Below are 26,810 nucleotides of genomic sequence, written 5' to 3'. Positions count from 1 at the left end.
CCACCATCGTCGTCATCTTCTCCACCCTCATCCTCATAGGCCTCTGGGCAGGCCCCGCCCAACCCTCCCTCCCAGTCATCAGCCCCGAAGACGCCGAAGACCGCGTTTGTACGTCCAATCCCCCCCCCCCCCTTTTTTTAACACCCCCCAGTAATACCAACCGACCTCGAGCTCCCAACCCTCAACCTCTTCCTCCGCTTCGCCAGCTCCGGGCGCCTCCCCCACGGCGCCCACTCCACCCTCCCTCTCTTCCCAGCACCCGAGCTCGCGAGACTCGCAAGGCCGTATGCGGAGTGGGCGCCGAAACCGTTTTCGGAGCTGCCTGCGCCGGCGCTGGTGCCTGGGTTTCCGGGAGTGGGAGTGTCACCGCCGGTTATGATTAGGGTTGCGCACGTGATGAGTGGGATGGATGATATTGTGAGGGGGGTGGTGGGGAGGGAGGTGGAGAGGAGTTTTAGGGTTGTTAAGGCGAAGGTGAGTTGTTTCTGAGATTGCTGTTTTTTTTTTGGAATGGGGTGGTGTGGCGTGGGTGGTGGGGTGGGAGCTGATTGATGGATATAGGTCTGGTTTGGCATTGCGCCTGTGACGGATGTGGAGTGGCGGGAGAGGAACCTGGATGATAGGGAGAATATTGAGGAGGCAATTGCGATTATCAGACAGGTTGTTGATGTTTTTGATTATTTAAGGGGCCCGGATGTGCAGGGGAGGCTGAGGGATGGGTATAATCGGATTTGGGCTGAGTGGGACGTATTTCAAGATGCTGTTAATGCGATGTGTGAGGAGAAGGGGGAAAGCGGACCGGAATGGAGTTTGAGCAAGCTGTGGAGGGAGTATATGCAGTAAGTTCCCCGCGCTGATGTATGAAGTCGAGCAGAGCTAAGGAGATGCAGTAACCACTTTGAGTTTATGGAGAGTCAAGCTCGCGCCTGGGTATTTGGACGACTCCTAAAGCTCCACACTTTATGGAAGACGCACTTCCTGGAAGTGTTGCAGTCGGGACACTCTATCAACGAGACACAGACCACAGTCCGCATCGACCACCACGCCATGCTCATCCTTAACACCCTCCTCGACCTTTACATCGACGCCGACATCGCCATCCACGGCCGCACCGACGGCTTCGTTTTCGCCCACGGCGTTGACAGACGCCTAGTTAACGGTGACAAACCCGAGACCTCGCCGAAACGGCTCAATGGTATTTATGCAGGCATAGAGAGGAAACGCGTGGCTGATATGCGATCTGTTTTGAAGGCGGCGGTGAAGGAGCACAAGAGGGCGTATGAGGCAGAGACGAAAGTGCCGGGCTTTATGAAGGCGCCGATGACGATCACGCATCGGGAGTTTGGGCATAAGCATTTGCAGCCGCAGTTTGAGGCGCCGTTGGTGTTGGAGGCGGAGGGGTGGGTTAGGGAGTTGGGGAGGGATGAGGTGGAGGGGTTTGGGTTTGTGGCGTATAGGGTGTCGTATGAGGAGAGTGATGATAAGTGGGCGGAGTTTCTGGGAAAGGTAGAGAAGGGTGTGGAGCTCGGTTGGGAGGGTGTTGTTGGTGCAGAGGGTATGAAGAAGAAAGCAACGCTGCACTGGGTCGATGGGCAGGCAGCATTTATTGCTGAAGGCGATTTGGAGGGCGTGCAACGGTATGTTTGCGGTTTTATTATACGAGTCGATGAGGCTAACAGATGCAGACACTTCAATGCCAACATACCATCATCCCCGACGGTTTCAAACCAGCTCTGCATTGTGGCAACCCCAGACGCAGTATCCAGATTCCTGCTTCCACCTACAGCTAAGGGTACAGGCGATTCGCAACCCTATCTCATCGCAGTTTCCGCCTCTACAGCTACACCACCTCCCCCCGTTAAAAAAGCCTCTGCCAACGCTACCCCTCACAGCACGGACGACGCTCCTACGACGCCTCCACCCGGCCCAACCACCTTCAAGATCCCGCCTCGACTTCTCTACACGGACGTATATGCTCTCGGTGCCTACTATCCCACTCTAACTGCAGCCGATTTCGGCGCACTCGCTGCACAGCACCCGCTCGGGGTCTATCAAGGCTCTTCGACAGGCGTGCGGCGGCGGGAGTGGCGAAAGGCAAGGGAGGGTGCAGTGGATGGCCATGACGCCGAGGGCGAGTAAATAGGTGCTGTAAGTCTATTCGTGCGTTTTTGTATTGGTTTAGTTGGCCCATCGATTAGTAACGGGTTTGTAACTTGGGGTCACATTGGTCATGGGGCTGGGCTTCTTTCTAAAGCTTCTGGGCTTAAAAATGTATTACATTCTATACAAGTTTTAACGTCGTTGTATTTTTATTTATCTAATACCACTCGAGCAGAGTAATCCCGCTGCTACCATAGCCAAATACGTATCTCCGTAAAGTCATAGGACTTATTGCGCCTCATGCGTTATAGCGTGGGCAGAGCTGTTAGAACAGGAGCTGTGAGCCATGTCAGCTATATTTATCTCGTCCATATTAGGCAACGGCCTGCGGTATGACCAAGACCTCCCATCAATCTCCACTATCATTTTTCTCGGCCTCCGCATCCTAGCTCATTCTCATGCTCCATTCTGGCCATGGCATGTTGGATTCCATAGAAACTTCGGTGGCAACCCCAAATAAGCTTATGGTCCGGTCACTGTTGGAATGAGCCTCTAGCTTGGTCTTCATCTGCAGGGCAAGCTCACCATATACGGAGAATATATGTGAGGCTGGGGACTTTAGGTAACTAACTGATGCGAACCTGTACTATGCCAATAGTATTTCCTTAGCGAGCTTCTAGACCCCTTGGTAGCAAAGAAATAATGGAACAGCTAGTGTTGTTAAATTCAGATGCAGCTTTCTCGACAGTGGCCAGATGTCTGGTGGATTGGAGCCGCACTTGATTACCCCGGTAGGGCATAGTTAGAGTAGTCCGGCCTATGCCGTAATAGTTGAAGGCTTTTAGTATTATATTGCTATACCATGCCTATATTCACTGGTGTCCATACTAAATGTGCTTATGGTTGATGTCAGGAGTGGGCGAGGCGTCGAAGAGCCGTTCCAGCCGGGCACATCACCATCCCGGAAGTTTCTACTTGGGTAGAAACAGAAAGTTAGGTTAGTAAATACTCCCCCGCAACTTTGGATTGGTGTCATCCGCACTTGGGCGGAAAGTTAATCCGTTCAGCTCTATTTGCGAGAAGTTGGATAAGACGATTACACAAGTACAAGAAAGCAGGAAGATGATCTGTGAGGGCATACTATACTAGCTAGATACTACAGTACACTCTTTCTTATTTGGACAAATAAAGCTTCACCTCTAGCTAACACCGTACCCGATTTATCTTCTATAGTCCCCTCGACCCAAAATTTGCGTCCCTCCGTCCTTGATAACCAGGCCTTAACACGGACAGTCTGAGGCGTTGTGACAGGCTTTAAATATTTGACGGTTAATTCTGCCGTAACCTCCGCCATCGTTTCGACTGATCTCCCGGTATCTCTAGCGATTTCCGCTTCTCGGTCTTTATTCACAGCAAGCAGAATTCCCATGACCTCGTCGAGTATTGTGGCGACGATTCCTCCGTGACAGACATGCCGGTAGCCGTTAAGTCCGTATTCAAGGGAAAGAAGAGTTGTGACTTCTCCTATCGGCGCGGTCGAAACAGCTGGCTTCTTATATAACGATAGACATGCTGCAATTGTCTTGTCCGTCCTTAATATGTCTCCAAAGAGTGCATCCTCGGTGTCTTCCTTGCTCACGCGGGAGATTGTAGGAATTGTCACGTAGCTGGGGTCGTTGATGAGGGACGCACACCATGGGATTGTCTGAAAGAATGTAAGGTCGTCGTCGCCCATTTTATCTAGATAAACGTAAATCGTAAGGTTCGTAGGCTACAATGATATTGCAGGGCTGCTGTAGCTGTAGTATTGTATGGACTATGGAACACATGAAGTTCAATATCGGAAACCTTCTGTGCTACCTAACCCCTGGTTAGATTACCGAGGCACGTACTGTACATCCACAAATCCTTAGGCTTCCCCGCACCCCGCACTTTTACCCCGCCAAAAACGATCCGAGCCGCTATAACAAGTAAGTACGATTTCTTTAGTTTTGGGGATGACCCTCAGGGGGACGGATACTCATCCCATCGTTTGGTAGTTCATCGAGGTCTCAGTTATCTACACCTTGGCAGCTACTGTTATATCGTCTAATGCTATACTAATTGAGAACGGGACTGTTGGAGGTGATGCAAAACATGTAAGAAGAAGACAGATTTTAGTGTGTGTGTGTCTAGAGTCATCTTTGGCAAGTTATAGCCCCCATTAATGCTGATAGCAAAAATAGCATTTCAAATTCTAGAGAGTAACAAACCCGCGAGTTTATAAATCCTCTCTCTTATCATAATCCCAGGATAGTGCACGGTGCAAAACCCGCCTCTCAATCCCATAGTAGGATCATTCATCACGAGAACATTTAGCAGCAGAAGGCCCTGCATCGCCATCAAACTCACTCCCGTCAACTTTTCGTTTCGCATCCACTGGCACAACCGACCACCCATCATCAACTAATCCGTCAACCACATCAGCAAAGCACAGCAAACGATCACCACCATACTGAATGTCCATGAACCCCGCCACTTCCCCCGTGGTTTCTTCTTGCGGCAACCGCTTTCCAAGTACTGTAAGCGGGGTGTTAAAAGAAGGGCCTCTTTTATACGAGCTTCTTGTCTTAGGAGCCGTATATTTTGCTACCGCCGGGGGGCAATTCTCTTCCATTCGAGCGCGGATAATGGGCACCGCAAACGCCGTTCTGTATTTTCTGCTGGCTGTTGATGGGCGGCATCGTAGTCGCATATATGCACTGAACAAGCTCGGTATATTCTCCGTGCGTGAGTAGTGCGTTCGGGTCACTGAAGAAGTCGTTGCCTTGTGTGTCAACTTTGCAGACTCTTTTACCGACACTTGCGAGTTGTTGCGGTCCGGTCATGAAGTTATCGGTCCAGAATAATTCATTGACTTTCCTAATGTCGTCACTGTGTAAAAGACTGGTGGCAGAGCCTTTAAGGTTGAGGAATCGATTATTAAATGACTTATTCGTCTTTGCAACTCGGGTGCCGCTTTGTAGTATCCGTTTGGTTTGCATTCCAAAAGCCGTTCCATTTTCCCAGTCTCCTTGCTTGATGGTGTGGCTTCCTCCGCGCCGGAGTGCGGGTTCAAGTTTCTTGTCCCAGCAGGAGATGGGTACTGTTATTCTGATATCATGTTTCTTTTTAACTTTAATTCCTGCAGTGAATATCCTATCTTCTCCAAAAGACATCATGGAACCTGGATTAAAATACCCCTGGGACTTCAAATAGTCAGTGTCGTCGTATTCGTCATGGAACCTATCCATGTTTGGCTCCGGGCGCTTGACTCCAGGTCCGTGGATTGGGCCATTGTAATATCTCAGGCCAAAGTTTGTATCCCAAACCCCCCCAGGTAAGTACTCCAGACGCCTACGATGCTCCTCGAAAGTAACCTCGATCAGCTCTATGAGAATCTGATGACTGATGAACGAGATGGCGAGCGCGTCCGGGAAATGCTCATTCATGATGGTCGACAATGTTTTGGCCTTGGGGATAACTAAAACGTCGAGCTCGGCAAGGAGGTTCTGGTCGAGCCATATCCACGGATTCTTCATATACATGGCTCCATAAAATTCTCCCATTTCTATATCCTGCCAGTAAAGTTAGTACAGAGCGTTCTAGGACACATGAAGAGACAGTATGATAGTTAATTCTTACCCGTGGAAACGAAATTTCTCCATTCACAACCCAAACTGCGACCAAGCCTGCAATTTTAAAGGCCGCTCAGAGTGTGGTGGCACTTTATCTTCACAAAACATAATTAAATATGGGTATGTTTCCGAAACTGAGACGACTCCGAAGTTCTCGAAAATATAATTTGATAATGGTGCCAACCATCCGGTCCCCTCGGTGCTCAAGTTCCCTTGTTCATTAACGTATGAGAACTCTTCAAAGTCAAGTTCTCGCGTCCGTGGGGTGCACATCGTGGCTCAGACGCTGAAACTTTTTCCAGAGAGGTTGGTTACTGGCGTTTCTTGTGTGAAGCTTGATTTCTGTCGTGGTGTTGGTAAGCGTGAGGACTGATGTGCCGTTCAAACGGGAAGAGTTCTCAACGGAGATGTCGACGTACCAGAAGCAAGGAAACCTGAAGATGCAGGAAAGATGCAGCTACTTATGTTAATTAAAGGCCAAAATTCGTGCCTGACTATTATAGAACAGCGACTAAGCCCACTCGCGCGGTCCTAAAAGTCTAAAATGAGGCGATTCAGCAAATATAGCGTGACATATGAGCCCCCAATATAAGAAATATAACAAAACTAACCATAGTAAAACGCTAGTCAAGACCAAGCTCCAAATCTTATAAATCCACCCCCTTATCCCTCAAAAGTGTTCCCGCCCTATCCAAAACTTCTGTGACCCACGCACCACAGTCCCTAGCTGGCGGCTCCGGGTTCCTCTCCAAAAGCACCCTCGGATCATGCGGTGGCGGCACGCTAGTCGCGATAGCCTCGAACTCCGCCAGCAGGGACTTCGGCATCTGGAACATCAGAACGGCGCTTTTAAACGCTGGGTTGAGACCGAACTTTTCGGCGGGCCGACATTGGTAATCCATGCCTAGCCCGACGGTGCCTGTGACGTGGTAGAAGCGGCCTGCAGTTTGGGATGGAAGTTGAGCGGGGACGAGGGCAATTCCTTGGTGGAGAGGGCCGGTTCCTTGGGTTATATAGATTCGGTAGACGTTGTATAGGATGGTTTGTCCGGGGGGAGGGGCGGATGAGATGGGCTCTGGGGGCGTTGGGGTTGGAGGCATTGCTGGGGATGATGGTGTTGTGGTAGGTGCCATATTGTGAGACCTCCGCCTTGAGTTTTAACAATGTGAATTCATTTAGTTGGATAAACACTTGTATTTTTTGTCAGTGAGAGAGACCTTATCATTTATTGTTGGAAGTTGGGAGTTGGGGGGGTTACAATTTCCCCTCCCTCACAAATGGTCGGTCACCAAGTCCCACAATATGAACGATTAAAACTCCAAGTCTCACGATCACACTCTTCTCTTAGAAGTCAACTAGAATTAGCTCCGGACATGTCGTCTGCTCCTTCCCAACTATCAGCCTCGTCATTGATCGCTCCTTCTCAAATTGAACCCGGACGATATACATCACGTGATACACCGTGAAATCCCAGCTTCAACCGGATCATCAATTATCCGCTTGCTTGGTCCTCGGATTGGCATTGACAATATTTCCGAAGCTCCAAAAACGACCAACCAAGGTGCGCGATGGAGACGGTTACTTGAACGAAATTGAACCAGAACGAAACCCCCACCACCACCTCACCCGCCCAACAATGAACGCCCCAAGACTCGGGCTTCGGAATGCCGCCAGCGCGCTGCGATCGTGCACGCGGACGCCGATCCGGCGGCCCGTGAGAGGGATCTCTGGGGAGTCGAAGCCGCGGGGGGCCAGCAATTCGGCGCCGACGATGGAGCAGATGAGGGCGCCGTTTGCGAAGAAGAATACCTCGACTATGTATGTGGTTACCTGTTGCTGGGTGGGTTGGGCGGTTTACTGACTGTGTGGGTGCAGGTTTTATACGCTGAGTATTATTTTGGGGACGGTCGCGCTTTCGTACGGCTCTGTGCCGTTGTATAAGATGGTGGGTTTACTTTACTCCCGAGGGATTGACACGGGGTATAGGCTGACCTCCTCGTTTTAGATCTGCGCAACGACTGGCTTTGGTGGACAGCCCATTAAATCTGCTGCGCATAATACGGACGACCCCTCGAAATCGCTCCGGCCCGTCGTGGGCGCCAAGCGTATCCGGGTTACCTTCAACGGCTCGGTCTCCGATGTGTTGCCATGGAGCTTCACACCGCAGCAGCGCGAGGTGCGAGTTCTTCCCGGCGAGACGGCTCTGGCGTTCTACACTGCGACGAACAAGTCGTCGGAGGATATCATTGGGGTAGCGACGTACAGTGTGACGCCTGGGCAGGTGGCGCCGCATTTCAGCAAGATCCAGTGTTTCTGCTTCGAGGAGCAGCGGTTGAATGCTGGCGAGACGGTCGATATGCCGGTGTTCTTCTATATTGATCCGGAGTTTGTGAATGACCCGAACATGAAGGGGATTGAGCAGGTGACGCTGAGTTATACGTTCTTCAGTGAGTCTTCCTTTGGGATGAGGGGGGTTATATTTGATGTGGACGAGGCTAATATTCTGTGTAGAAGCTAGATATGGCAAGAACGGCCAGCTGTCGCCACTGGCTGTGACATGAGCAGGAGCTGTTTCACTATGCAACTAAGTGTATGATATAGAGCGGCATTGATGGGCTTCGCAGCGGTTTTACATTGGGCGGCGTCTCGTGGTAATCTCAAATCTCAATTCGACCTTGTATATATATATGAACTATATAACAGTGTTAGGAAAAGGGCGGTAGAGCATAGAGAATTGTAAACTACTGATACCCTTAACTTACCTTACTCATGTCCCTCACTCGTGTAGTTTTGAGGCTTTGCTTGGTTTGTTGTCGTTGTTGCAATGACGCAAATACACCAGGAACTGGGGAAAAGATCGGCGATCCAATGCCTGGTTCATCACAAGCGCTCCATTTTGGATTACTCAATGCGGAAATTTTCCAACCTCGCAAAGCCGAAACCAAAGTTACTCTTTTTGGTCCGTTCTGGATCATTTTCTGGATCAATTCTCCATATTTAACGAGACTATTGTGACTTTTAGTGAGACATAAGCCACAGACCGGTGGCTTTATCCCTAGTTTATCCTGGCTTTATCGCTTGAAAGACTGTTATCGTGCTGTGGCTCAAAATATTCTGAAGCTTGGAGGAGTGGGTATGACGTCACAAGGCCCTGATCCAACCCCACGCAGCGAACCAGTGAAGCAACTTGGCAATTCACCTATGGCAGCAGCAGGATCCCTTACAAGAAGCCTGTATTGTTAAGGAACCGCAGTTAGGGCATTTAGTGGCCTTCAATTCCTGCTCTTCTGTTTCTCTATTCTTTCTTTCCATTTATCACAGTATAGACGCGTTCTTTAAACTGCTGGCGGGCCATCATATGAGAAACTCAGGTCAAAAGAGTGACGGAACCACCTTTGCAATTGGGAGCTGCTTCAATCCCGAAAAGTAGCTCCATTGAAACTATCCTATACTGATAGGATATCGCCACCTTCACCATGTCGTCCGGCGACGCGAAGTTCGGGCCTGGGGGGCATTACTCTGGTCGCAACCCAGTGCCCAACATCCAGAGGTTCGTTGAGAACATGGACAAGGATAAGAAGGCTCGCGATGCACAAATGATAGCACAGCAGCAAGCGCAATCAGGCGAGGTCCAGGCACACAAGAACAAGCGAACTTCAGAGCCTACAAGCTCCAGGAAGAGAGTGACGGATCCGACAACTGGCCGGCAGGTGCAGATTGAGGACGTCGATGACAACTTCATGGACGCAGCGCTCAATCCGAAGCTCTCCGTGCCCAATGCGAATCTTGGGAAACCGACGACGATGCAAAGCCACCACACTCAATCTGGCGAAGAATACAAACACGCCCAAGATGTTACGGCGCCGCCAGATCCTATCCACCCAGGCAGCACCTCTGATGTGCCCATCAAAGGTGAAATGACGAACATCCTCTTCCATCCAACGCCTTCGATCAGTTACGAGCCAATGTTTGAGGCGCTGGAGAAACGGACTGAAATACTATGTATTGGCGTGCTTGTAGGCATTGTGATACTGGGAAAGATGTTTGGGGGAGCACTTTATGGTCTTATCCCGCTGGGCATGTGTGTCTCTTCAGGCATCTTCCTGTGGATGAAGGCTGTGCTACGGGCTGGGAGGGACCAAGAGTGGGCGAGCGAGCAAGAGCGGGGCGAGACAGCCGTCGCAAATCTAATCCCAGAGTCAGTCGAGTGGATGAATACTTTACTCGGCGTCGTTTGGGGCCTGATTGACCCAGAGATGTTTGCCAGTGTGGCTGATACTCTCGAGGATGTCATGCAAGCCTCTGTTCCCGGCATCATCGAGAATGTCCGAGTCGCCGAAATCAACCAGGGCAGCAACCCAATCCGAATCCTGAGTCTTAGAGCTCTACCTGATCATCACGTAGAGGAGTTGAAGGATGACATCCACAGACAAAACGCCGAGAAAAAGGATCCCCAGGAAGTTGCGGCGGATGAAGAGGGCGGAGACTACTACAATATCGAATGCTCCTTTGCGTACCATGCCAAGCCAACCGGAAAGGGAGTCTCATCAAAGGCGAAAAACATGCATATGGAGCTCGTCTTCTACCTCGGAATTAAAGGCTTGTTCGGTGTTCCTCTGCCGATTTGGGTCGAACTTCAAGGTCTTGTTGGCACTGTTCGCCTGCGCCTTCAAATGTCTCCCGAGCCACCATTCCTCAAGGCTCTCACATTTACGCTTATGGGCCTTCCAAAGGTCCAAGCCGGTTGTATGCCAATGCTCGAGTCGAACGTTAATATTTTAAATCTGCCTCTCATCTCGAAATTTGTCAACTACGCTATTGGAGCGGCGGCAGCTGAGTATGTTGCTCCAAAGTCTATGACGCTCGATATGGCCAAGATGCTCCAGGGCGACGACATCCAGAAAGATGTCGAAGCACTCGGCATCCTCTGGATTAGGATCCACAAGGCAACTGGTCTTAGCAAACAGGACCGCCGAGGCAGTGAAGGCGGCGGAAGTGATCCTTACATTACTGTCAGCTTCTCCAAGTACGGCAAGCCAATGTACTGCACCCGCGTTATCCAAGACGACCTTAACCCTGTCTGGGAGGAGACATGCGCTCTTCTGGTTACCCCTGACCTCATCAAGGCTGATGAGCAGCTGTCAATGGAACTGTGGGACTCGGATCGATCCACCGCCGATGATGTCGTTGGAAAGGTCGAAATTTCCATGCAGAAGATGATCCAGCACCCTGGCAAGATGTACCCACAGGTATCCAAACTCCGCGGTACAAAGGCCGAGAGTTCGATGCCCGGTGAACTGATGTGGGAGGTTGGGTACTTTTCCAAGCCTCAAATGCGTCCTGCTCTCAGAACTCATGGGAAGGATATTAACCTTCCTGATAGTCTGAAAGACAACCCAGCATTGCAAGACGAGAAGGGATCCTTGGATAACCCAGAGGAAGATGCTGTTGTTCACACTCCTCCTGACCCATTGTGGCCAAGTGGTGTTTGCAGTGTTATTATCCACCAAATTGTCAATCTCGAGTTGGAGAATACCCAGGGCAGCAATGGCAACAGGAAGGGACGAGAATTCGAACCCGCTGTTGAGAGTGGAGAAACGAAAGAGGAGGAGGGCAAGAGGCTTCCAAGCAGTTACTGTACGATCTTGTATAACGATGAACTCGTAAGTGAGACCTTTCAATATGGTTGTAGCAGATTACTAACCAGTTATAGGTCTACCGTACGCGTGCAAAGGTCGTTAGCAGCAAGCCCATCTTCAACGCTGGTACTGAGCGCTTCATGAGGGACTGGAGATCCGGAATCATCACTGTTACTGTTAGAGATCAACGGATGAGGCAGCACGACCCTATTCTGGGCGTCGTACCACTGAAGTTGTCGGACATTCTCCAAACAAGCTCCCAGGTCACAAGATGGTATCCTCTGGATGGCGGCATCGGATTCGGCCGTATTCGCATCTCCCTCCTCTTCCGGAGCGTCGAGACAAAACTCCCAATCAACCAACTAGGCTGGGACGTCGGCACCTTCGAGTTTCGCTCGCCCAAGATAATCGCAATCGGCTACCAATCCAGCGCGAAGCTAAAGATGCGCACCGGCGGCAGCACCGGCCGAATCGGGCGCTCGCACTGCCAGAAGCTCGCCGAGGGCGACGGCGTGTTCTGGGACCTCGCCAGGAAGGGTGGCAAGAGCAATGTGCGTCTCCCAGTCAAGTACCGCTACCGCTCCCCCATCGTCTTCGAGTTTCGCAAATCGGGCAGCCGCTCGGTGGACGCGTATGCGGTGATTTGGTTGCATCATCTTGAGGATAACCGCGAGGAGGCGATCAATATCCCGATCTGGAAGACAGATAAGGGGATGCGGTTGACGCAGAATTATATCACGGAGGAGAACTTTAATAGTATCCCTGACATCAAGATTGAGGAGGTTGGGCGTCTGCAGTTCCGCTGCTGCTTTAAGGCTGGTACGGATGAGGACCACGCGCACTTCGTGTGTGATAATGATACCCGCGAGACGCAGGAGACGTGGGAGGCGTGCCATGCGGAGGGTGTGCGCACGACACATGTTTCCAAGGAGATGCCACCCGCGGTGCAGCAGCTGCATGATCAGAGCCTAACTCAGGGCCGAGATGTGCTATCACAGGCCGACGAGGACGACAAGAAGAAGTGGCTCTCGAAAGACGGGACGGACTGGAGCGGTGCATTCGGCGAGGACCCGTCGAAGTTCGTTGATTATCGTGGCGCGAGGAGCGCGCAGGGAGACAGCTATGACGGGCGGCCTAGTACGGGGCAGAGTGGACGGCCTAGTACGGGCGGGGGTCGCAGTAGCGAGTATACGTACGATGATGAGGATAGCGATGATAGCGATTTAGGGCTTCAGGATGCGACGACGACGTCGAGGGAGTTGGAGGGGCCGGCGGATGGTGGGGAGGTGCAGACGAAGGCTGATGTGAAGGATTTGCATCGGAAACAGAGGGGGTTGATGCAGTGGAAGCCGATGAGGAATTTGCAGTTCGCGAAGGATGAGACGAAGTTTGCGGTGAAGAAGACGATTGGGAAGTGGAAGCTTGAGGGGAGGGAGCCGGGGGTGGAGTCTGAGTATTAGAATGTTGGGACGGTTATGGTGGGGGAAAGGGAGCCAGGAGAGCTCAGGGGCACGGCGGGTGGGGTGGCAATTGGCAATATTATAGTCACGGGGTTGTGTTGATTTTTGGAAACATATGTTCAGATAGTCAAAAATAGTTTGCTTTGTCAAGAAATTTATTTAACCACTTATAAATCTGCTTTTTGTGATCAAGCACTTCTCCGTATACAAAATCTCAAGACTCCTATAATGCGAAGCCACTGCCGTGGCTACCCAACCAACCCCAACGCCTCGCTGCCGTCAAAATAACACTACTCTTCCCTCTATTTCACTTTACTCATAATCGTTTCCTGTCCCCTGTTGATCTCCATCTGCGCCGCGCGCGCCTTAACGCTATTCAGCAACGCCCTATCGAAATCATCTCTCGATCGCAACACCGCCTCCACCCAACTAAGCTGCAAATCCCAGTAATCCGTTTTAAACCCCTCAAACACATCCGGCACGGACGCCTTATCCGCAAGGAGGAGCTGGCTGAACGGCTCAGTAACGCGCCACTTCGTCTTAATGATATCCGCGACGTCCGGGCTGGGGAAGCTAGTGAAGAACTCGAACACCGTGCTGACGTCCTCGAAGAGCTTATCTTGGAAGGGCTCCTGGCGGCGGAACTTGGCGCCGCGGTTGCGGACGCAGCCGAGGTAGGCGACGAGGAGGGCGTCGGACATTTCTTCGATGAGGATGTCGAGGAGGGAGTGGTGGAGGACGAGTTTGTAGTCCCCGACGTATTCTTCGAATGTGACGACGATTTGCTTCATAGCGGTTGTGGTGTACCATTTCGGCGTGAAGAATTCGGGCATCACGGTGCGGAAGTCGACGCGGAGGATTAGTTGCGCGAAGGTGGAGATGCAGTGTGTGGAGAGGTCGACGTAGCCGTCGCGGAGGGAGGCGATTTCGGCGTCGGCGTGGGAGAGGTAGGCGGAGGAGACGAGGGGGGCGAGCTTCTCGCGAAAGGAGGTGAGGTAGCCGAAGCGGCCGGCTTCTTCGTTGTCGTCTATACAGGCGATTTGGTCGTTGGCGGTTGCTACGAGCCAATCTTGTAGAGCTTGGAAACCTTCCATGTCGGGATTTGCGCCAGTGTATTTGTCCGCTTCGTCATCGAGCATCTTCTGCCATGCGACCTGGCGCGTCTTGAGGCGCTGGAACATGGTGTCGATAACACCTTCTACGACGTCGGTGCGCTCGCTGTTACCTGCGGCATCAGTCTGCTCGCGCAGCATGCGCCACAGATCGACAAGATTGCGAGTACGGAAGTAGCCAAACTCATCGGTATCGAGGTTTGCGCCATCAGTGCTGCGGTCAGCAAAGTCGCGCTTCTCGGACTGCGCGATGCGGCTGATCCACTCATCGAGGAAGCGGATGATGAGCTGGCGGAAGTCCTTCACAAGTTCCGTTTCACGAGAGTCGATGACGTGAGGGCTCAGCTCGTCGGCGCGGAAGCCGAGCTTTTGCATCTTGACGTAGTACTTCTCTGGCCAGTTGAGGATGGCGAGCATATGGGAGGAGCTGGTCTCGGGGTCGTCCACCATTCCGATGAGGAAGTCGTGCATTACGCTGTGGTAGATCTTGCCGTATGTCTGGAAGATCTTCCATTTCTTCGGCATTAGGGGAACCATGCCCTGTTTGACGGCATTTAGGTCATTGAAGAACCAACGCATGCTCTTCTCAATCTTTGTCGAATCGTCGAGGAATGTCTCTTGGCTCTCTGACATATTCTGCTCGGCGTGTATCCGGATTGCCTGCAAGAACTTGTCCTTGTACCCTCTGGTCTGTTTCGCTCCATCCGTAATGCCCTGAAACCTGGCGGCAATCTCCTTGTGGTCCTTCAGCGCCTCTTGTAAAGCAATCACCATCTTATCGCTCTTCTCTTCCGCCTCGATAATAACCGCAAGCCGCACCACCATAGCGTTATTCCCACTGATCAGGATATTGATAAGATTCAGCGCAATCTTGCCAATATGCTCATCAAACATCTCAATGATATCATCCAAGTCCCCAAATAGCGTCTCCAAGTCTCCCTGAAAACTCGCATCCTCGGCCCTCTGAATCTGCTCCATAGCATCATCGCGAATATTCCTTAGCCTAGTCAGCTCATAATGAACATTCAGCAGATTCGGCATATTCTCCTCGTCCTCCTCGTCCTGCTGCAACATGTACCCCACACGATCCAACCTCTCCTTAAACCCCTCCAGATTCTGCATCATCTCCTCCACCGCACTAAAGTTCCGATGTGTTTGCGAGACGAGATTGATGTTGGGGAAATCATGGATCATATCCTGCGCCTCCGCGCACAGCTTGTCAATCTTCATCATCTCCTCCTTGATCGCCTGAACCGTACGCTGGCCATCCGTGATATTATTCATCCCCGCCTGCGTGACCTCCAATTGCTCCTTGAGGCCAATCCGCAGCTGGGAGTCGAAGGCGGCCTTCTTGCGCGTGAACTCGGATTTGAGGGCGGGGATCTTGTCGAGGTCTTCGGGGTGCCGGAGGAGCTCGGTGAGCTTCACCGCCGTGCTGTCAATTGTATCCATGGTGGCGATTCTAACGTCTTATCATGGCTTTTCTTTGCCGTCAATTTGCGTTGCCCATGCGCTGCGATCGTTGAAGTCGTACTTGTTGTCCACCATAGCTGTCGTGGGGCATGTACCTACAGGGGTGCCAGTTTCGGGTCCCACTGTGCACGTGACCACGGGACGGAGGACCAAAAAGTGTATTTCGCGACATCTCGACTTTTGAAGCCTCAAGCCAAATATCGCAACGAATCCCACAGTACGCCGCAGCCCTCTCCAACCCTGCCAATCGGCTTAGACTGACTTCATTGTTACAGATCAACACGATGTCGTTCTTCCGCATTACGCTCATGCGCTCTGCCATCGGGCTGCCAAAGCGCACACAGGGCGTCCTTAAGGCCCTCGGTCTCCGAAGACGCATGAAGACGGTCTTCTACCCCGTTTCGCACGATGTCGCTGGTCAAATTATGAAAGTTAAGGAGTTGGTGAAGGTGGAGGAGGTTGCGGAGGCGAAGACGAAGGATGAGCTGAGTGCGGAGAGGCGGCCGGATCCTGGGTTCTTTATCGAGAGGGCGGTGCCGAGGTGAAAGGGGGATGAAGGGGGAATATAATGGGAAGGACGGTGCATGCGGAGAACAGTATTGTTTGAAGTCACTGTGATGAGCGCCGGGGCAGGAAGATGGACGACAGTCGAATTGGCAGAGTGGAGGGATGTCAACCTTGGGGGACAACAGGGAGGAAAAGTCTCGTGTACACATATTGCAGAGCACAGCAACGGCGTTTGGGAACTTGTACTGTATATGTATAGACTGTAACATAACAAGACGACCTTGAAATGGATCTGAACTCCATATCATCACAAACCATGCATTCCTGTGGGTAGCAAACATCATTCATCATTAGGGGCGTCACATCACCATACGGAAAACATATTCATGAAGCACTCTGTGCCATTGAGTTCGATCAATTTAAAATATAGATAATTTCTACATATAAGCATCATAAGAACCCTTGATATTTTTCCCAGCATAACTAAAAGCACCGTCATCATCTACACCTATCTCCTTCCACCTCTGCCACCACCACGGCCGCCCCTTCCCCTGGGGCTCTTCATAACCCGTCCACCATCACCAGAAGGCCCGCTCCTCTTCTCCTCTCCAAGGCCTCTCCTCTGTGGGAATCCTCCGCGTCCACTACCACGTCCACCACGGTCTCCGCCGCGGCCTCGGCCACCTCCCCTTGAATCCCTGCGGTCACCGCCAATCTGCTTCTTCACCTGCTGGATATCTTCATCGTCAACGTCCATTTCATCGTCATTCTTATCCCTCTTATTGCTGAACTTCAGCTTTCCACCTCTACCCCTCTGCGCGGCATCTCTGCCCTTAAGAGCGTTGACATACGCTCCAACTCCACCCTCCTCATCCTTATCACCAGTATCAATGACCATCTTATCATCCTCATCACTATCCTCTCCAAAGACCAACTTCCCATCCAAATCCGTCTTCGCAGCCTTCCTCCCAGCCGCAGCGCGCTGCCTCAAAGGCTTCGTGCTAGAGATATTCGCCAGCGCCCTACGATCCAGCAGATCAAGCGGCTCCTCCTCATCCTCAACGATATAGCTCTTCCCGCCCTTCTCCTCAGCACGACGCTTCTTGCTGCTCTTACCAAGCACCTCATTATCCGAGACATCCGAGCCCTCACTATCGCTATCCTGCAGCGCCTCATCGTACTCGCTCTCGAACCTGCCCTTGCGCTGCTGCTTATCCTCGTCATCGTCCTCGCCAGCCGCCTTAGCAGCATCCTTATGCCTCTTGTTCCGCTCCTTCGTCTTGCGGATGTTGGCGATGAGCTTGCGGTCCTCCTCGGGACAGAACTTGGTGACGACGTCGACGCCGAAGCGGCGCATCATGCGCTCGAGGATGTGCTTCACCTTGGCTTTGAACTGGGCCTTGTGCTCGTGGCTCCAGACCATGAGGTTGGGGATCAGAGTCTCGAGGCGGGGCGTCATGAGCGCGAGCGGCAAGCTGATGACGCAGACCTTTACGAAACCGAGGACGCTGCGCACAATCTCGCGGTTGTTGGAGGTGAGGAAGAGGTCCATTGTCTGGACGAGATCGGTGAGGGTCTCTGCGCTGAGCTGCTCGCGGAAGTGGTACAGGATGCGGGTGAGCGCGGTGATGGAGGCGGAGACCATGTGTGGTGTGCTACCCGCGAGGCCGGCGCTGACCATGGTGAAGTACTCTTCGAGGTTGGCGGTGGCAGAGGGGGCGTCGTCGGGCATGTGCGCGACTTTGCTGTTGTGGATGGTGGCGCCGGAGGAGGAGACGATCTTCTCGCCCATGAGGATTAGGAGGTCAAAGGCGGCAGTGCGCGCGCGCTCGTTGGTCTCTTTGCAGGAGATGACGACTTCGGAGAGGATGGAGGGGATGAAGTGGAGGGAGTCGGTGGGGAGGAAGGGGATGAGTGTTGTGATGGCTGTGAGGCGGTCACGTTTCGCTGGTGGGGAAACCTTCTCGGAGCTGCTTAGTAGGAGCTGTTGCAGCTCAGCGCTGCGCTCTTGGAGGGCGGCCTTGCCGGTTTCCGACTCGGCGAGCCTTGGGATGAGCTTGTATGCCTTCTTTTGGAGTTGCGGGTCATCGTCCTTAACGATAATGAGGGAGGAAATGTTGAAAAGGGTGATGAAGCTCTCGCGAGGAAGGTATACAGAGATGGTGATAACAAGATCCATAAGAGTGTGGCTTGTCTGGGGCATCTTGTCTTCGTTGTTTTGCTGCTTTTGCTTCTGCTTCTCAGCTTGGGTCTTTGCAACACTCTCGGCGAGGGAACCTTCGAGCGCAGTGGTAACACGCTGGAATGTCTCCATCAGCTCGGCAGGTGGGGTAATGCTAAGATAGGCATTGATACACTTGAGGATGTATCCTCTGAACTGTGGCAGCGTCTGACTGTAGACGTTGAAGAGAACAGCGAGCATGTTGCCGGCAAAGCCAGACAGGTGCTCAAGGTTCTTCTGTGCCACGGCCTTGGAGACTCGGGACTGGAGAACCAAGTCATCTTCCTCCTCAATTGCGGCAATAACCTGGTTCGACTCGACCAATGTCTGCAGTGCTTTGCAGACATCAGATCGGAGGTCCACTTGAGTGTAAAGAAGAGTAGACAGGATCTCAGCGAACTTTTGATCCATGGCCTCGGTCAGATCCAATGGCAGGTCACAGTAGCCAGGCAGGGTAGCCCAGATCTGCTTCACCAAGGTATCGAAAATCTTAATCTCCATAGTCCTCTCGGCATCACCGTTATCCAACACCCTCTGGAACATGACCTCGCTCAATGGCAAGAGCTCATCTCTGAAGTGCTGGAGCTTGGTGTTGCTAACAAAGTCTCTGAGGATAGGGAACATCCAAGCTCTTCCGGGCTGGCCAGGGACTGGCTTTGCCAGGTTGAGCGGCAAGATGGACAGAACGGCCTCGGGGCCCATAGCACGGATCGCCTTGCCAAGAACCTCGTCGGCTTCCTTCTTTCCGGAGAAGGAGTTGTTGCCACGAAGATCGCCAACAGTCTTGACCACCTCTCTCAGGATGGGGTCAGAGCGCCATCTCAAGCTGTCAAACATGGCGCCAAAGACGTTGAAAGACTCCATCCATGCTGTTTGGTATTTAAGGCTGAGTAAGTCGATTGCTGCCTTTGACAGCTTCTCCAGGACTTTCTCGTCGTAAATGGACGGCTCAAGGAGAATGGTATCGGGTACGCAGTTCGCCATGAAGGACATTAAGCACTCCGATGCGGAAATCCGGATATTGTGTGATGCGGAAGCCATGAAGCCCGAAATCATGGTGAATAACTCAGGCAGCTGCTGAAAGGTCTCGTCGGGGTTAATTTGAGCGCTGACGTCGTATCCTCTGGAAATAACAGCAATCCATGGTGGGAGAAGCTGGGAGTCGTTCTGCGATGGTCGCAGCTCGGAAATGACCTCTAAGAGTCTTGGGAGTTTCGCAGAGGCAACCTCGTCCTCGGCCATTCCCTGGAAGATAATCTCGAAAACCTCAAACGCAGCCATGGTCATGTACTCGTTGCTAGACTTGGAGATATTGAGGAGGACTTCGCAAAGCGCCTCAATCTTCTTGCTAGGCCATCCTCCAGAAGCCGCTGCGACTGTCTTGACCAAATGCAGCGAATGGATAAGAGCCGGCTCATGTTCAGCGTCGGCTTGTCCCTTCCTCTGCTTCTTTGCTTGGCTAGCTTTCGCTGCCAAATCAGACATGCTCTTCAGCGCCGTCTCAGCGCACATATCCGCTGCGGGGTGATCGCTGGAAGGGCTTGGTGGCGGGTTCCTCAGCACCTTCGTAATCGCATCCTGGGCCTTCTTTCTGATCTTTGGGCGGTGGTCAACGGCTAATTGTAAGAGACCAGCGATAGCGCGGCGGGGTCCGATTTGTGTCTGAGAAAGCTCCCACGCCGAGGCATCCTGGGCCAGGAGAAGGGACTCGAGGCATCCAATCGAGGGTCTGAGGAGCGGCGCATCGGCTTCGGGTAATGAGAGGGCTGGCGCAATGTTTGTGAGGATTTGCAAGAATTTTGAGCGCAGGAGAGGCTCTGGCGCGAAGGGCGTTACGACATCGAGAAGATAGACGACGGAGGTGGCCAATTCCTTGTTGACGACGCCGCTGGAGGTGATGGCCTGGGGTAGGAGGGCTAGGAGAGCGGCGAAGTAGCCGGTTGGTGTGAAATCGGTTTTCTGGTCTCTGAGGGTGTCCTCGACTGCCTTGAGCACAACGCCGGTCTAGAGATTTGCGGTCAGTGCCTGTGTGCTGTCTAGGGTGTACAGTTCTTTGGTCCAAACATACCTGTTGCTGATTCTGCAGCTTGGGCATGCGAATCTTGTCGAGTTTCTCCTCGAGAGACATATTGAGAGGCGTGGCGGTGGGTTGAGCCATGCTTGCTCTCTTTTTTGTCTAAATCGAGAATTATCGATGGTCCCTCGTTATCTGCGTCTCAAGAAATTTGTGAGAATCTACAAAAGCTGTGCAGTTTTCCCGGCCCCGCCGTAGCTAGTGTGGGCGATAAGGGTGATAAGATGCACGTGATGCGGCGAAACGACCATAACCTGGCGCCATAGCGAGTAGGTCACATGACATATAAATTAATATAGTAGTTATATGCAAAGGACTATAACCTAGTGTTGTAAACTGAAAACAGTTATATAACTAAAAAATGTAAAAGAAATAAAAGGAAGTAATTTAGAGGTATAGTAGTTGTATATAGGAGTGTACGTCTAAGGGTGTAAGGACTTAGGGACCCAGCTCATAGTAGTTGCATATGGGAGTACGAGTCTAAGGGGATGCTGGATTCTATCCTATAGGTCTTACGAAAGATACAAAAAGAATAGAGGGGTGACTCTCTAGGTCGGTCTCCTTAAATACCCGAAATGGCTCTGACTTTGTTAATCCTCTTACTTGCCTACCTCCTACTCCGTATTAGTACCGCATCGCCCCCGCGCCTAATTGGTTACGACCACGTGACGCTTGTAGCTGGGTCGAGCTGGCAGAGGTCCCTCCCTGTAGCTGGAGCTGGGTGGCTGGTGGTCCGTACAATATCTATTCTCCACTCCTATGTCCGTAACTATCCTGTCTATCCTGTCTATCCTGTCTATTATCCTGTCTATCCTGTCTATTATCCTCCTGTCTATCCTGTCTATTATCTATTATCCTGTCTATCCTGTCTGTCCTGTCTGTCCCCGCCCTCCCTCAAGCTACTCGCGCGACCATATCTAACTGCCCCCCCTAACTCACGGCCCTACTTTCCTCCGCCCTAGTTAGACGCGCCCTCCTACGCCACTTTGCGCCACTATGTTGCCTGCAACTACTGATACAAGCCAATAGAAATGAACTTACGCTGTGTGTGGAACTTACACTGTGGACTGCACTGCACTGTGGGCCTTCTATTGTGGACTTTCTACTCTAGAGTAGAGTTTCCACACACGCGCCACCCTAACTAACGTTACGTCGATCTTGACTTCTTCAGCTTTGCTCCTCTCCCTACGATTAATAGGGTCGATTAATAGGGTGATGGGGAGGAAAGGGCGACAAGGATAGCGTAGTGGCGGCTCATCACACGTTACTCCCTTGCCGTGCACAGAGCTATTGCTACAGTATTGTACCTTGCTAGCGTGGCCATAGCTTCCCAACCCCAAACCCCAGAGTTTCTAGTTTAGGGGATCGATGCATGCATGTATGGATGGTACTCTAGATCTAGAAACACAACTCTTCTATACTGTAGATACGAAGCGAAGCGTGGCCATTATGTGTCTTAACGTGTCTTAACGCCTACACTTTCTAATATCACCATACTCTCTGTACGGAGATATGAGGTATACTAAAGTACGAGAGTGAGAGTATACTTTATCACATGGTAAACACGCGATGATTTGCTCTCTAACACACCCCCCATCTGTACGCGAGTAACACGATAATGCAACCCGCTCTACCGAAATAACCTCTACTATCTATTCTCCCATCCCCCTATCCTTACCCACCGCTAGTGCCCCCTGACGCGGGAAAGCCGGGGATCTGCGAAGCGATGGCATGGCGGATTGCGGCCGGACCAACGGCTGACAGCCATCGGACTGTTGACAGCCTTTCCATAGCCATGCCACAGTAACCTAGATGGTATCCTGTTGTGTGCGGAGTCTAGGTGATACTACCATTAGTGAGACTGCCACCATTGTCACATCACCCCATCTTAAGCCTTTCCTCTTCTGGACCCCCTAGTCTTCATCCTTGCTACTGGGGTGCATAGAGACTATATGATAGTCATGGTGCGCTCTCTCATCTCTACTCCAGCTTCTTTCTCCAACCACTCCACCTCCGCTCCAACTCTACAACTCACCATAGTCAGCTCAACGCAATCACAATGGCCGACGCCGAAACCAAGGGCGCCTCCACCGAGGAGAGGGAGGGTGGCCGTCTGTCAAACCACGATCCGGTCGACAGCTTTGAACTTGCCGTTGATCAACCCGGACCGCGACCTGACGGCTGGAAATACAGGGAGCGTCGAATCGGCGGCTTGGTGATCCCGTGGTATGCCTCGCCTAGGGCCCAGCTGCTGCTCGTCTCGTTTGTGTGCTTTCTTTGCCCGGGCATGTTCAACGCGCTCGGCGGCTTGGGTGGCGGAGGGAAGCAGGACCCCACGCTGGCGGATAATATGGTACGTGCTCCCCACCTCGATGCCTTTCCAAGCCATGCTACGTGACGGGCCTTGATCTAACGCGCTGCGCAATATTAGCTCATCGCGCTCTACAGCACTTTCGCCGTCGTCGGCTTCTTCGCCGGCTCCTTCGTTAATAAGCTGGGTGTGAAGCTCACATTGGCCTTTGGCGGCTTGGGATACTGTATCTACTCCATCAGTCTTCTGGCCTCGGTGCATGCCAACGTTGGCGGCTTCAACATCTTTGCCGGTGCGTTGCTGGGTGTCTGTGCTGGCCTGCTATGGACGGCTCAGGGAACCATCATGTTGTCATATCCCAAGGAGTCCGAGAAGGGTCGATCGTTTGCCATATTCTGGATGATCTTTAACCTTGGCGGTGTGATTGGAAGCTTGGTACGTGTGCCTTTCCTGTCATTTGCGAGAAAACTCCAACCCTCAGGTCATATCCCAGCTAACCGCCTACGTCTTTCAGATCCCCCTCGGCGAAAACATCCATGTGAAGGGCAACGTCACCGTCACTGACGGCACCTACATCGCCTTCATCGTCCTCATGTTTGTGGGCGCCGTGGTTGGCATGTTCCTCTGCAACGCGACCGACATCATCCGCGATGACGGCTCCAAGGTAGTGCTGAAGAAGAACCCGTCGTGGCAGTCCGAGTTCATCGGCCTGTACGAGACGATCCGGTCGGACCCGCACATCCTGCTCCTCTTCCCCATGTTCTGGTCGAGCAACTGGTTCACCACGTACCAGCAGAACTCGGTCAACGGCGCCCACTTCTCCACGCGCACCAAGGCGCTCAACGGCCTTCTGTTCTGGCTGGCGCAGATCGTCGGCGCGCTCATCTTCGGCTACGCCCTTGACCTCGAGCGCTTCAGCCGCCCGACCCGCGCCAAGGCATCGTTGGCCGTGCTCCTCACCCTCACCATGGCCATCTGGGGCGGCGGTTATGCGTACCAGAAAGACTACACGCGCGCGTCTGTAAAGTTGGATAGCTTCGTGCCAACGGACTGGACGACACCGGGTTACGTAGGCCCCATGTTCCTGTACTTCTTCTACGGCTTCTACGATGCCGCATGGCAGTGTTGCGTGTACTGGTGAGTTCTTGCCCCCATCCTCCTCCCCCCGCAGGCCCGCATTCAGCCAACTAACAGTCTTATCCTAGGTACATGGGTGCGCTTTCGAACTCGGGCCGCAAGCAGGCCAACTTCGTGGGCTTCTACAAGGGCATCCAGTCCGCGGGCGCGGCAGTGATGTGGTCGCTGGACTCGCACAAGACGTCGTACATGAACGAGCTGATCAGCAACTGGGCGCTACTGGCTGGGTCGCTACTCATTGCGTCGCCCGTCATTCTGTATGCTATCAAGGAGCACGTCGTCATGGACCACGATCTCGCCGACACGGGCGAGACGATCGAGGATGTGCTGCCAGCTGGGCATCCGGAGAAGAACCATGTTTAGATTGCGACTCATCGTAATAAGTAGGTGGGGAGTCGTTGGGCGGGAAGCTAAGAGTGCGAGGATTATAGGGAGGGAAGAGGGGGGTTTAGTTATCAGAGGTGGTTTGACGTAGACGCAAGATATAGTTATTTAATTCTACTACTTATTTATATAAGGCACCTTTTTCAGTAAAAGAGTAAAATTACAAGTTGCTAATTAGGTGAAGCTACCCCTATCTAGCATACTACTACTTTTATAAGGGTCCTTTTTTAATAAAAGAGTAAAATTATAAGTTAGTAATTAAGTAAAGCCACCCCTATCTAGTATAATTCCTAGTAAAAGAGTTATAGTAAAAGAGTTATAGTAAAAGAGTTATAGTAAAAGAGTTATAGTAAAAGAGTTAAAGTAAAAGAGGAACTCGAGGATTATAGTTATAATAATAACACGTAAAAACAGTGTTCGGCGGATACATATCCAGGTAGTATCCGTAATGTCGACGGGTAGGGTATGTATCCGGCCAAGATCTCACGGGTAGAGTAGGGTATATATCCGGATACATGAGGCTAAATAGAAGCATATACAAATGAAGCTTTTAAGATACCTTAACTGACCTAACCCTATACCCTATATACTCCCTATACTCCCTATACTCCCTATACTCCCAATACTCCCTATACCTATTTATTTACTTTATTATTAACATTATTACTATTACTATTAGCCTCTTATATATAATTCTATAAGTAAAGTAAAGTAAATGTTACAGGTAGTAATAACCTATTTTACTTTTTTATAATAATATTATAATATTACTAAATCCTTAACGTATTTCACGGGCGAGCTGGTCACACGGGCGAGCTAGTCACCAAAACACCAAAACGCGTCAACTTAACAAGAGTTAACATGCCACAACCAACACAAGCCCAATCCTCTAATTAAGAGGGTAGAATTATTCTTGCTATTAAAGCACTTAAAGAAGGCAATATTAAGAGTATTCGAGCTGCTGCAATGTCGTACGACGTCCCATTTGAGTCGCTACGGACGCGACTTAACGGTGTTACTTGTCGACGCAACTCTACCCCTAACTCACGAAAATTAACTCTGTACGAAGAGTCAGCTCTTGTTCAGTATATCCTCGACCTAGATTCACGCGGATTTCCACCCTAGCTACAAGCTGTGCAAGAAATGGCAGACCTTCTACTCTCCGAACGAGGCGAGAGCCCTGTTAGGATAAACTAGGCTACTAGCTTTATAAAGCGTCGTACGGAAATCAAATCAAAGTTTAGTCGGAGGTACGACTACAAGCGAGCAAAATGCGAAGATCCTAAGATAATTCAAGAGTGGTTCTCTCTCGTACGAAACACAGTTACAAAATATAGCATATTAGAGCAGGATATCTACAACTTTGATGAAGCAGGTTTTGCAATGGGAGTTATTGCTACTGTAAAGGTAGTCACAAGCTTAGAAGCAAAGAGCCGTCTAAAGACTATACAGCTAGGGAATAGAGAGTGGGTGTCAATTATCTAAGGTGTTAATTCGTACGGATGGGCACTCCTGCCGTTTATCATTTTTAAGGCACAGAATTACCTCTCAGCTTAGTATAAGGAGTTGGGATTACTAGACGATTAGGTGATTACACTAAGTGAGAATGGGTGGACTTTAAATTTAATTAGGTATAAGTAGATTCAACACTTCAATCGACATACAAATAGTCGTTCGATCAGAACCTATCGCCTTCTTATTCTCGACGGACATAAGAGCTACCTCTTAGCTCAATTTCAACACTACTGCATAGAACGGAAGATAATTACCCTCTATATGCCACTACACTCATCGCACATTCTTCAACCACTTAACGTTAGCTGCTTTACTCCACTAAAGCTTTCGTACGGACGTTAGATTAAAACCTTCATACGGAACAGGCTAAATCATATCACGAAGCTTGAGTTTCTCTCTACATTTAAAGAAGCATTTAAAGCTACATTTACAGAGCAGAACATTAAGAGCGGATTCCGAGCTATAGGGCTAGTTCCGTACGAGCTACAGATTGTCCTCTCTTACTTGAATCTACACTTAAGAACTCCAACTCCTCCTATAGTTAAGAGTAACAATTGGACTTCAAAGACTCCCTAAACTATACGGGAGCTAAACTTTCAGACAGAGCACATTAAGAACTGCATCGTACGACATCAGAATAGCTCTCCTACCTCAATTAATGATGCTATTAGCTGCCTTGTTAAAGGGGCAGAAATGATGATGCATTCTGCTGTTCTACTTAAGGCAGAAGTTAAGGCTCTATAAGCTGCAAATGAACAGAAAAAGAGGAGGGATAGGAAGCGTAAGAGACGTATAATGCAAGGGGGAAGCCTTTCCGTTCGAGACGCAGAGGATATACTTCAAAGTGCTGAGGTTGAAGCTCAAGTCCGTACGGAGGTAGCAAGTGAGACTACTCGGCAGATGGGTTCTATAGGCCGACAGAAGCGCTGTGGCCGATGTGAGAAAATAGGACATAATACCCGTACGTGCGAGAGGCGCCAGGAATTAATTACGATCGAATAAGGGTTATTATGTAGGGTAGTGGTGTAGTAGTAGTAGTAATAGTCAAATTTTGGTGTTTTGGTGACCAGCTCGCCCGTGTGACCAGCTCGCCCGTGAAATACGTTATTCTAAAGCTATAGTGTTTACTAGAATTACTAAATAGCCTAAGTAACAACTAGATATTAAGGGTATTAGTATGCTTATAAGGCTATAGTTTAAGCATAACGTTGAGATGACGTC

At 51.0% G+C, this 26,810-nt stretch overlaps 10 protein-coding genes across 10 annotated transcripts; 5 read left to right on the top strand and 5 right to left on the bottom strand.

The window, feature by feature from the left end:
* Positions 1–478: 478 nt before the first annotated feature.
* On the top strand, positions 479–2,937 carry VE01_05539 (uncharacterized protein). The gene is made up of 4 exons (XM_018275002.2): positions 479–839; positions 891–1,637; positions 1,686–2,148; positions 2,336–2,937. Exons 1-3 carry the CDS (start codon positions 772–774, stop codon positions 2,137–2,139), a joined length of 1,269 nt encoding a protein of 422 aa, XP_018130628.2. The 5' UTR covers positions 479–771; the 3' UTR covers positions 2,140–2,148; positions 2,336–2,937.
* A 272-nt stretch (positions 2,938–3,209) lies between these two features.
* Positions 3,210–3,933, bottom strand: VE01_05538 (uncharacterized protein). The gene has a single exon (XM_018275001.2). The coding sequence runs from the start codon at positions 3,833–3,835 to the stop codon at positions 3,257–3,259; it is 579 nt and encodes a 192-aa protein (XP_018130627.1). The 5' UTR covers positions 3,836–3,933; the 3' UTR covers positions 3,210–3,256.
* A 776-nt stretch (positions 3,934–4,709) lies between these two features.
* On the bottom strand, positions 4,710–5,666 carry VE01_05537 (uncharacterized protein; the record flags this gene model as incomplete). The annotated part of the gene is made up of 1 exon (XM_018275000.1): positions 4,710–5,666. The coding sequence occupies one exon, from the start codon at positions 5,664–5,666 to the stop codon at positions 4,710–4,712; it is 957 nt and encodes a 318-aa protein (XP_018130584.1).
* A 417-nt stretch (positions 5,667–6,083) lies between these two features.
* Positions 6,084–7,348, bottom strand: VE01_05536 (uncharacterized protein). Its single transcript, XM_018274999.2, has 3 exons — positions 7,015–7,348; positions 6,368–6,946; positions 6,084–6,295 (listed from the first exon to the last, which is right to left on the bottom strand). Exon 2 carries the CDS (start codon positions 6,887–6,889, stop codon positions 6,404–6,406), a length of 486 nt encoding a protein of 161 aa, XP_018130583.2. The 5' UTR covers positions 6,890–6,946; positions 7,015–7,348; the 3' UTR covers positions 6,084–6,295; positions 6,368–6,403.
* A 44-nt stretch (positions 7,349–7,392) lies between these two features.
* On the top strand, positions 7,393–8,639 carry COX11 (cytochrome C oxidase; the record flags this gene model as incomplete). The annotated part of the gene is made up of 4 exons (XM_018274998.2): positions 7,393–7,574; positions 7,632–7,701; positions 7,762–8,203; positions 8,268–8,639. 4 exons carry the CDS (start codon positions 7,393–7,395, stop codon positions 8,315–8,317), a joined length of 744 nt encoding a protein of 247 aa, XP_018130586.1. The 3' UTR covers positions 8,318–8,639.
* A 250-nt stretch (positions 8,640–8,889) lies between these two features.
* Positions 8,890–12,904, top strand: VE01_05534 (uncharacterized protein). The gene is made up of 2 exons (XM_018274997.2): positions 8,890–11,419; positions 11,470–12,904. The coding sequence occupies exons 1-2, from the start codon at positions 9,233–9,235 to the stop codon at positions 12,853–12,855; spliced, it is 3,573 nt and encodes a 1,190-aa protein (XP_018130585.1). The 5' UTR covers positions 8,890–9,232; the 3' UTR covers positions 12,856–12,904.
* Positions 12,905–12,995: 91 nt separating this feature from the next.
* SEC6 (SNARE-binding exocyst subunit S6) lies at positions 12,996–15,490 on the bottom strand. Its single transcript, XM_018274996.2, has one exon. The coding sequence runs from the start codon at positions 15,417–15,419 to the stop codon at positions 13,158–13,160; it is 2,262 nt and encodes a 753-aa protein (XP_018130626.1). The 5' UTR covers positions 15,420–15,490; the 3' UTR covers positions 12,996–13,157.
* A 149-nt stretch (positions 15,491–15,639) lies between these two features.
* Positions 15,640–16,339, top strand: MRPL33 (YmL33). Its single transcript, XM_059463707.1, has 2 exons — positions 15,640–15,657; positions 15,716–16,339. Exon 2 carries the CDS (start codon positions 15,725–15,727, stop codon positions 15,983–15,985), a length of 261 nt encoding a protein of 86 aa, XP_059319718.1. The 5' UTR covers positions 15,640–15,657; positions 15,716–15,724; the 3' UTR covers positions 15,986–16,339.
* A 10-nt stretch (positions 16,340–16,349) lies between these two features.
* Positions 16,350–20,382, bottom strand: VE01_05531 (uncharacterized protein). Its single transcript, XM_018274994.2, has 2 exons — positions 20,237–20,382; positions 16,350–20,172 (listed from the first exon to the last, which is right to left on the bottom strand). The coding sequence occupies exons 1-2, from the start codon at positions 20,324–20,326 to the stop codon at positions 16,456–16,458; spliced, it is 3,807 nt and encodes a 1,268-aa protein (XP_018130588.1). The 5' UTR covers positions 20,327–20,382; the 3' UTR covers positions 16,350–16,455.
* A 1,297-nt stretch (positions 20,383–21,679) lies between these two features.
* MFSD11 (DUF895 domain membrane protein) lies at positions 21,680–24,134 on the top strand. The gene is made up of 4 exons (XM_018274993.2): positions 21,680–22,595; positions 22,674–22,988; positions 23,068–23,690; positions 23,759–24,134. Exons 1-4 carry the CDS (start codon positions 22,302–22,304, stop codon positions 24,051–24,053), a joined length of 1,527 nt encoding a protein of 508 aa, XP_018130587.1. The 5' UTR covers positions 21,680–22,301; the 3' UTR covers positions 24,054–24,134.
* The last annotated feature ends 2,676 nt before the right edge of the window (positions 24,135–26,810 follow it).

The sequence above is a fragment of the Pseudogymnoascus verrucosus genome (assembly GCF_001662655.1).
Source record: "Pseudogymnoascus verrucosus strain UAMH 10579 unplaced genomic scaffold scaffold_20, whole genome shotgun sequence".
In the NCBI taxonomy this organism is placed as follows: domain Eukaryota; kingdom Fungi; phylum Ascomycota; class Leotiomycetes; order Thelebolales; family Thelebolaceae; genus Pseudogymnoascus; species Pseudogymnoascus verrucosus.
This window is presented reverse-complemented; position numbering and strand designations above follow the sequence as displayed.

Bases quoted from the DNA above. Each gene is read 5' to 3' on its own strand.
- VE01_05539 (XM_018275002.2), top strand. From the start codon at position 772: ATGTGTGAGGAGAAGGGGGAAAGCGGACCGGAATGGAGTTTGAGCAAG. The intron at 840-890 runs GTAAGTTCCCCG...AAGGAGATGCAG, and splicing joins CTGTGGAGGGAGTATATGCA to TAACCACTTTGAGTTTATGG. The intron at 1,638-1,685 runs GTATGTTTGCGG...TAACAGATGCAG, and splicing joins GATTTGGAGGGCGTGCAACG to ACACTTCAATGCCAACATAC.
- VE01_05538 (XM_018275001.2), bottom strand. From the start codon at position 3,835: ATGGGCGACGACGACCTTACATTCTTTCAGACAATCCCATGGTGTGCG.
- VE01_05536 (XM_018274999.2), bottom strand. From the start codon at position 6,889: ATGGCACCTACCACAACACCATCATCCCCAGCAATGCCTCCAACCCCA.
- VE01_05534 (XM_018274997.2), top strand. From the start codon at position 9,233: ATGTCGTCCGGCGACGCGAAGTTCGGGCCTGGGGGGCATTACTCTGGT. The intron at 11,420-11,469 runs GTAAGTGAGACC...AACCAGTTATAG, and splicing joins TCTTGTATAACGATGAACTC to GTCTACCGTACGCGTGCAAA.
- SEC6 (XM_018274996.2), bottom strand. From the start codon at position 15,419: ATGGATACAATTGACAGCACGGCGGTGAAGCTCACCGAGCTCCTCCGG.
- MRPL33 (XM_059463707.1), top strand. From the start codon at position 15,725: ATGTCGTTCTTCCGCATTACGCTCATGCGCTCTGCCATCGGGCTGCCA.
- VE01_05531 (XM_018274994.2), bottom strand. From the start codon at position 20,326: ATGGCTCAACCCACCGCCACGCCTCTCAATATGTCTCTCGAGGAGAAA. The intron at 20,173-20,236 runs GTATGTTTGGAC...GCAAATCTCTAG, and splicing joins AGCTGCAGAATCAGCAACAG to ACCGGCGTTGTGCTCAAGGC.
- MFSD11 (XM_018274993.2), top strand. From the start codon at position 22,302: ATGGCCGACGCCGAAACCAAGGGCGCCTCCACCGAGGAGAGGGAGGGT. The intron at 22,989-23,067 runs GTACGTGTGCCT...TACGTCTTTCAG, and splicing joins GCGGTGTGATTGGAAGCTTG to ATCCCCCTCGGCGAAAACAT. The intron at 23,691-23,758 runs GTGAGTTCTTGC...GTCTTATCCTAG, and splicing joins TGGCAGTGTTGCGTGTACTG to GTACATGGGTGCGCTTTCGA.